This window comes from Eurypyga helias, unplaced genomic scaffold (assembly GCF_000690775.1).
Source record: "Eurypyga helias isolate BGI_N326 unplaced genomic scaffold, ASM69077v1 scaffold14156, whole genome shotgun sequence".
NCBI lineage: Eukaryota > Metazoa > Chordata > Aves > Eurypygiformes > Eurypygidae > Eurypyga > Eurypyga helias.
The window spans coordinates 30632-39563 of NW_010258640.1; the positions used below are offsets into that span (position 1 = coordinate 30632).

The 8932-nt window shown below is 44.1% G+C and overlaps 1 protein-coding gene across 1 annotated transcript in view; it reads left to right on the forward strand.

The window, feature by feature from the left end:
* Nucleotides 1-8932, forward strand: part of SCAI (suppressor of cancer cell invasion) — a 26529-nt gene that overhangs the window by 15359 nt on the left and 2238 nt on the right. The window contains exons 11-14 of the mRNA XM_010154414.1: nucleotides 1940-2039; nucleotides 2482-2563; nucleotides 7316-7388; nucleotides 8904-8932. The exon at nucleotides 8904-8932 is cut by the window's right edge and continues 142 nt beyond it. Of these exons, the coding sequence (XP_010152716.1) occupies nucleotides 1940-2039; nucleotides 2482-2563; nucleotides 7316-7388; nucleotides 8904-8932 (284 nt within the window). The remainder of the gene's footprint in view (nucleotides 1-1939; nucleotides 2040-2481; nucleotides 2564-7315; nucleotides 7389-8903) is intronic.

Genomic DNA, 8932 nt, shown 5'->3' on the forward strand with positions numbered 1-8932 from the left:
ACTAGTTAATTCCCTGTCTTTTAATTAGTGTGCATTAACCTGAGACCTTTTCAAAGGACATATCCAGTGTTTGATGCATCTGAAGTATTAAAAGCTTCACCAATTTTGAAGGCCACGTGGCTGGGTTGATGCATCAGTACAAAGTTAATAAAATGGCACTTTGTGATTCTTTCCGATCTCCAGTACTGTGAGCACACGTGGTCAGGAGATGGGTGGTAAAAGGGCTGACGCGTCTGCAGGGACTGTTCTGTTTGCACGCTTGTTAACCTGACAATTCAAGCCCTTCTCATGATTTTTGACAATTCCCTTCACCTCACCTGTTCTTTGCAACCTAGCAGAATATTTGGATGCAGCTGCAATCTAAAAGCTGAGAACTGGTTGGCTGAAGTAAACACAGTCAAAAGATCTGTTTATGTAATTTAAGGAAAGAAAAAAAAAAAAGTTGTTAACATCCTAAATATTGTACACGCCTCATCTGAGACTCGCATTCCTTTATAAGATGCATGCCTTGTCCATCCAATGCATGAGTTACAGAGCTCTCAAAATGTTAAAGGAAAAAAAATCCCTGTCAGCTTTGGATTGCGGCAGTGATTTTTTTTTTTAATGCTTTTAACATTTTACTCTTTGCTGCAACTTGGTGATAGGTTCTAGCTAAACCTTGGTCGTTAAAGCCTGTGTTACGTCCACTGCATGTATTGTTTCAGCTTAATACCTTGCTGTAGAAGCGTCCAGGCTCTGTCATCTCAAGAGCTGCATAGTCAGGCTTTGGTTTTCATTAAACGAATCCCATTACAACTGCATTCCTTTAATAAGGTCGTGTAGTCTGCACAGACCGAAAAGTTCTACCTTATTAAAAGGAAGAGCAGCTGCGAGTTGCGCTTTGCGCCTGCAAGCCATTTGTGTTTCACAGATCACGCGAGACATTTGTAACAGTGCTAAATTAATGTGTGTTCTGTTCCCAATTTTGTATTCCCAAAGCTTCCCTCAAAACGGAAAGGTGTCTTGTGTATCCAAACCTGAAAAAATTCCATTTGGTGGCCAAATAAGAGTCAGCCAATTCTGCAAATGTATAATAGAATGAGGAAACACTATATTTTACTAATGTCAGTGGCATTTCATACCCACATCAGTGGCAGAAATATTTCCCGCCATCTCTGACGCATTTTTTTGTGTGTAGGATTTGATAGTTTTTGTAGCCATTAATTTCATCTTTGCTCTCCATCATACTGTTAGGTAGGTAGCTCAGTTGGGCAAACTTAGAAGAATATCTCTTTAGCTTACCTTAGGAACACGTCCAGGCTGTGTGCATTTAAAAATTGTGAATTCTGTATTTGAAATCTTAAAAAAAATAAACCTTTGCTGCAGATTTGACATCTGGTTAAAACTGTTGTGTTCTTCTTAGGAGTACTGAAAGTATATCGATTCCCTGAGCTCTCTCTTCTCCCCTCTGCAGTATTACAACTGCAGACAATAGTAGTATATCTGTTCTGAGAGGCTACAGGGGTTTTGATTGATTTAGCCTTATTTTTTGATCCAATTTCAAATAGGCTAGCTCATACAGTAATTTTACAAAGGTGCTGATTTTCCTGTATGACGTGTAATGGGTTTTAATCTTTTTGCTATGTACTGCAACAAAAGCCAGTATTTGGATCTTTTGTATTACGTTTGTGGATAAATAGTGAATAAATAAATTAGAAGTTAGGAATTGGCATTGCTTGCTTCTATTTGATAGATACTGGAACTACTGAAAATGCATAAAATTGAATTCATAGTCAGTAGAGTCTCCACATTCCTCCGTCTCCTCCTTACAACTGCAGTAGTTCAGACTCACTTAGTTTTCTGGGATTTCTGGTTGCTTCCTCCCTTTCATATAATTGTTAAATCCCTATCAGAGGGGAGTTACCTCTGCTAATTTCAGCTTTCTTTTTGCCGTGTGTAGGTCCGTATGATTTTGGTGGCGTTCTAACTAACAGCAACCGGGACATTATAAATGGGGATGCTCTCCATAAGCGAAACCAGTCGTACAAGGAGATGCACTGGTAAGTTTTGTGAGTGACAACTTCAGAGTCAGAAGAATTTGCCTTTAATAGAGAAAAATGCATCAAAGCCTCTTGAATTCAGACTCTTCAGTGCAGGACATTGTAATGTAGATTGGCTTGGAGCTGATCAGTTAGTGAATTATGCAATTCAAAATGATGATTTAAACACTCAAATTATTACTGGAAAACTTCAAATTAATGGTGACTTCTCGAGGAGATTAACATCTCTTGTTGAGAGAGAGCTGAGTCCAACAGCCCGTATTATAGAGAATCCCAACTTAGTTCTGTAGTTAAGCCCTGAGGATGAATCTGAGGGCTGGGGCATGAGGAATGTGCTTGCTTTTCATCTGGACGTGGGCAGCTGTGTGTCCGGGAAACCTGAGCGCTGTCCCAGCTTTGCAGCAGTTCCAGCGCTCTGTCAAGCGTCCCTTTCTCTTTTCAGTCTTCACCCTGGGGATCTCTACCCTTTCACAAGAAAGCCCCTGTTTATCATTGTGGACTCTTCAAACAGCGTCGCCTATAAGGTAAGGCTCTTGAAGGCAGCTGCTTGTGTGATAGGATGCAGTGTCAACCCCTAGTTAGCTTACACTTTGAACAGGCTATTTTTTTAAACAGTTTGTATTCAGTCTTTCTTTTCTTTTGAGGTTGTGCATGCTAGTCAGGATCTGATCCTATGAATAGGAACAAGAAGGAGAAGCACATGAACAGCCGCTCATTGGAAAGTAATAAATCTTCCTGGAGGGAAAAAAAGTTCAAGATTTCCAAGGTCTCTGGTGGGAGGTTTATTTTTGTTATATACCAAAGACAAATCTTGGTGTGTGTGCAGGGGGGAGGGAGGAAACTAATCTACTTCTTTTTTTTCCAGTCATTCAACACTCAGTTGCTTTTAAGCAACAGAAGGGAGTCAAAGCACTGAGCCTGATCTTATAAAACACGGGTGTCTGTGTCTGAAAAGTATCTGAATCAAGGACACACAAGACTCAAATTAGCATCCGGTGTTTCTGTGTAGTGGTGTATGCGTGGCCAGTGAGCCTCCTTCCCAGGGTGCTGCGGAATTACAGTAGAGTTCCTCCGTGCCAGACCACCTTCGGGAATCTGCGGTTTGGGTAACACGGAAGCAGGCCTTTTCCATCCCAGTTGCACCTGGATGGCATTACGACACGCGTTTCGTTCATGAATGGGATATTAAGAATGTGCAGTGTCTGGGGAAAGTGCCGCTTCCTTGTGCCCTTTTTATAGCTCCGTGCTGTGCAGGGAGGGAAGTGAACATCACAGCTGCGTTTCGGAGGAGGAGTAGGGACGTCTAGTGGCCAGATGAACTTGTTCCTTGTTCAGTATCCCCAGTCCATGTCATTTGTTTTAAAGGCATTTGGCAGCCAACGACAGGTACCAAATCAGCGATCAGCACGACTCAGAATAGTTCTGTATTGAGCCAGGGACCATCCACCTGACAGTCTAAATAATGCTCTGGGCTCTGCGGGGTTTGTGGTTTGTTGTTTTTTGACACATTTCAAAGGGCTTTTTGAATACCACTGCATTCAACTTCACCACACTAGATTCCAGGGCAAAGCTGCTTTTTATTAAGCTCCCTTCCCCATTTAAAGGGAGGGAAGTACAGTTAGAATGGTTTGTCTTTGAGAAATGAGGATTTGGTACAGGTGTTTTCCTCTTTCCTGACATTCGTTCCAGTGTAACAACAGGGGATTAGTTTTGTTGCAGGGTGAAACATGTAACTTGGGTTTGCTTTGGTTTTGTTTTGTTTTTTTTTTACCCCCTTCCTGTCTGGTAGAACTGCTGATTGGAGTCAAGTGGATCAGCTCTGTAAGGGAGAGTAAGGGATTCCTGGTGATCCTCAATGCAAATATGGCTCTGGACATTGCAGGGTTCTGCGGACAGCGTAGAGCAAAGGATCGTTTTGAGGTGATGGATTCCCACAGGCAGATTTGTAGCTCTCGTGAGAATAACAGTCGAGCATGTACAGCAGAATTTGCTTTTTGTATTAGATTTGTATTTGGTAATGGATTTTGTGGGTACACAGTAAGCAAAAGCTGTAACCTCGCCTGTAGTTCCCTCTCCTTGTTCTGCAGTGAACTGACCATCGCTAGTGTAAAATAGGCCACTGCTCTGCCTGTTGAGCACACACAGCAGCTGGTGTGAGGAAATCCAACGCTGCCTGTATGCACAGAGTATAGAAATGGGAGTTGGGGAGGTGTTTCAGGACAGGATTATGGAAGTGGCTGCGAGGAGCTGTGACCCAGATCGGAATCACGTGGGCACAGTTGTGAGGAATCTAAAAAGAGAATGAAGAGGGGAAAAAAAAAACCCATAGCATGGACCCCGATTTAAAAGAGACATTCAGGGTTTGAGAACTCGCATTTGCCTTCAGAGTCCATCGCCACTGAACGTAGGCAGGTGTGTGGGGATGGCTTGAGGTGCGGTGGTTTGTTTTCAACTGAAGGTAGAGAGCAGAGCCCTCCATCTCAGTGTTTTCTAGCCCCTGTAAATCCCCGCCTGTCGACGTCGTGTGCGTGCTCACCTGCGTGGTGCCTTGTCGCCAGGACGTACGGATAGTGCTGTGTCCGCCTGCGCTCTGGGGGTGTGGTGAGATGCTCCGTAGACTCGGGCGCTGGCCCAGACAAAGAGGTTCTGTGCAGTTGTCTGAGAAGTTGCAGTCCATGTGCTGACTTTTTTCCACATGGCTGCTCTGATCTTTTCTGATAGGACTGTAGCTATCCTGACATTTAAATGTCACTGCTAGCAACACTGGCAGTAACAGCAACTGCTCACACATCTCTTTCCACAGCCCATTTCTGCTCTTCCGCACGCATTTGCATCCTCTCCCTCTCTCTGGAGGGCTTAAATGGTGATGACTGGAAGTAAGTCCTGCCAGGAAGTGACTTGCCAATTTGTCAAATCAGCAGCACTTGAACAGCTTCCTCCCCTATATATTTAGCTGAAAGTGGAAGATAACTGCAAATCGAGCATATCTACTTAAAGCCATGATTTTATTTTTTTTAACACTTCCATTTAAATATAGATGGCTGTGTTCTTGAAGGCTACCGCTGTCTATGTGGGTGAAATCATACTTTAAAATCAGGATATTCTTGTAGCTGTGGTTGTCCAGGATGATGGACAAATGCAAAGCCTTCAAAAAACCCCAAACCAAGAACTCCAGCTAGTAAGAACACAAGGCCTTTGCCGGTGATGTGGTGTAAATGCTCAGCTGGGACTTCTTTTGGAGATGACGAGTCGCTCTTCCTTGGAAAGAGGGGTTTGAGATGCATTTTAAAAAGCAGAAGCACTTCTGTCGGAAAACTTGAATACTGAAGGATAAAGAAAGGATCCATTTTGAAACAAAAATGTGTTTTACCCTTTTTGGAGTTGTCCATGCGCTGAAAGGTAGGGCCTTCTGTACCCAGAGCTGCTGCCAACATCCAGACTGTGGGTTTTTCTGGTGATCCTCCGCTCCGAGCCATGGCTGTAGCATGTTCCTGTTCCTCTGTGGCACGTACACCCACAGTGCTTTTCCGTGGAAACTGGGAGCGGAGGTGGTGGTGAGGGAATCCCACTGTTCGTACCGGCTGCGGTGGGCCGCTGTCCCTGGAAGCTGGAGAGTCTTTCCCCTCTTGGTCTGTGGTTCAGACATAGCGACTCGCACGAGCAGCTGTCTTCCAAAGAGCGTGTTCTGTGTTAAACCATATAGTTTCTCCCCTTCGCAGGATTTCCTAGCTATGTCAACTTAACCTCCGCTGGGACAGAGTCCAGAATGATCTCAGGTACTGTCAGTGAGCAATTCCCTCCCTAAGATACGAGTGACCCTGGGTTTTGCTGGAGAGCTGTAGGCAGCGTTTACTTGCAGTGCTGGTTTTACCGATGGAGTGTGTGCAAAGTGCTTTGGTCTCTAGCTGGGTGAGAAAAGGTGAATTCAACACGTCAATCTGCTCGTGAAGACAAAGCGTACGTGTTACTTGGGAAGGTGTAACCTGCTGGTGTGTATCCAGCTCAGGCTGACAGTGTCTGGGGTCACTCCTTCAGGAGTTGTCAGTGTTTATAGCGCAGTTGTACCAATCACCAGGTCGGCCTGCAGTTTCTGTCTTGATGGCAACGTTTGTTTCTTCACTCGAGACCAAACCTTAGTATCTAGCAGTATGGATCTCCCTTGGGAAGAGAAGAGTTTTTAGGACTAGTCAGCACTCTGTCAGATATGGGAAATGTTTCATTTTGATTAGACTAGATGACTGTCTTTAGACTTAAGATTAAATTAATTCAGTGAAACTAATTTAATTGAAATACACTGCCCGGAAGGGAAAGTTCCATTTGAATGAAGCAGAAGCCAAAAGGAATTAAAAAATGAGCTTTTTGATGATTCTACACAAGCAAATCCTCTGGTGATGTGTACCTTGCAATCGTAACCTGCCAATTTTGAGAATACTGTCTGCAGGAGTGTGTTACACGCGTGCTCTGAATGCACGCTTCGCGTGTGTGCTCTGACAGGAGGCAGGCGTGCTCGCTTACGTTTTCCGTGGCCCTGAAAGGCAGACAGAAAGCTCTTTGGTGAGACACGATGGCTAATGAGGTTCTGTCAATGAATTCTTTTGTCCTTGGTGATAATTACTGCCAACCAGACAGATACATGGGAGGACTGTTAGGAGGTGAATGTTGGTGAAACTGGGCAAAGGTGTCATTTGAGGTTTCTGGAGGAATTCTTGTGCAACGGGACACTTAAGCAATATTTAAGGTGCTGGTGGAAGGTGTGAAATGGGTGTTGTAAAATGAGGGTCAGTATAGTAGATGTTAAGGTTATGACACACTTGCCTTAAAGGAAACTTTTTTAAAAACTTCTCTCTACCGGGCTCTTCCATTTCATCAGAAATAGTTCCTCCTGCTAGAAAGAAAGAGGGAAACGAGTCACTTCGGATGGGTCTGTTGGCATTGAGGAAAGATGCAAAATCTGTTTTGACCTGAAAGCCAATGGCTTTCCTTTTTACTGCAAAACGTGATTTTTTTCAAGCAAGGTATGACTGCTGAAAGCCATGTTTCCATGGAACTGATGTTTGCTATCAGTAGCAGTGAAATGAGAGAATTAGAATTCCTTTAAAATGTAGTGGGTTATGGTCCTGTGCTGTGATCTGTAAGTCAACTTGTCAGCCTTCCTGCCAATGCTGAAGTTAGCGCGTTCTCTGTCATTAATAGTCTTTGCTTGTACCCATAACCTGCTGAATATTCAAAAGCAAGCAAAGTGACCATCAATACTTCAAAATTCTTATCTGTTACAGAATTTCACAAACTTATTTGGACAGCCATTGGTGTGCTTGCTTTCTCCAACAGCATATCCAAAAGCATTACAAGGTATGTGCAGTATTGCATTTCCTAACAAGTTGCAGTTACATCATGTATCTATCCCAAACAAATATAACTTAGATCTGCAGAAAAAGATAGCTTTTCTTCACTGTGTAATCCCTAAATCAGACTGACATTCCCTGAAGTAGTATGAAAAAGCTGAGTTACTGTTTATGGCAGAGAGTTTATTCTAACAATGATAGTTCTACAGATAGCTTCCACGCGTGCCCGGGGGCAAAGTCTCTCCTACACGGAGACTCAGAAAATTGCCAGCTCGCTGCTGGGATGATGATGATGATGATTAGCACTTCAGGTAGCTTTATTAGTCCAAGAAATTGAGCAGAGTCAGTTAAGGTGTGTCAGCTGTTACATGCCAGGTGTAGAGCAGAATCCTCTCAGACCTTGTTCTGAGTTTGGAGGGCAAGCTAAGGAAAACCATTGGCTTTGTATGCAGGAACAGGCAATGAAACGCTACATTCTTCAGTCCCTGTGACTACTGTAAAATGTCAGTCATTCCAGACTTTCTCATTGAAATTTGCCACGTTAAGCTTGTTGTCCATCAGAGAGACAAGCGCAAAGGGCTTCAGCCACAGAGTGATGTTAGGGAAGTGTCATGAGAGAATGTGGAAGAAGTGGAAGCTTCTCACTTGTTTTGAAATTATTCCTGTTATTTAGCTGAAACTTAAGTACTGTAATAGCGAATCCTGTTTAAGTAGAAACTCTGAGAAGTAGAACTAACTTTATAAAATACTGGATACTTATCCTGTGATCACAGACCAGCCAGGAAAGTTCTGAGGGGGTGCTACGCCGTGCGTTAGAGCACCATGCAGAGACGTCTTGGCTGAGCCGAACGGTGCCCCTGCGTCAGGATGGCATTATAGCGTGCAGGTGGTGTGCCCAGGTCCTGCAACGGCCCAGGATGCACCAAACCAAGCCACTCCTCCTTGCTGATGAGGAAGTGGTCTTACCCGGTGGGCACATGATCTTAAGTGCATCGCCTTTCTCTTTGACTTCCTGGTTGATTGAGATGAAGCCTGGACCTTTGCATCACGTTGAACTGCAGGGAGTAAAGGGGCTTTAGGATATTGTAATGCCCAACGAAAGGGCAGCTGGGTAGGCTTGGGGGGTGGGGGTGTACAGGGTCAACTGCCAGCTTTCCGGAATGGAGTAAAACTGTCCGTGTTTAATACTTCAGGGTGTATAATCGGTATCCTGGATGGGTTGTTTCCATTATGACTTGTGTTCGAGTGACATGCTCAGAATGAAGACACGGGCCTCCCACAAGTCATGAGAAAATCCCCTTTCTCTTGGTGTTAATGCACAACAACAATGCCTGTACCGCTGGCCGTTGCATCAGCTTGAGAACAGATCTGCCACAAGAGGAGGGAGGATGTAGCTCACAAAGGAGTAGTTCCTCTGTTACGGAATTTAGTGGGTGAGCGACCCGGTCTGTGGCAGGGACAGCTTTTCCGTTCCAGGTGCCAAATGTATCTCTCTGTCTATTGATTTATTTTTCTTTTTTAGATCAGTCTCAGCGAGGTAGCCTCTTCACA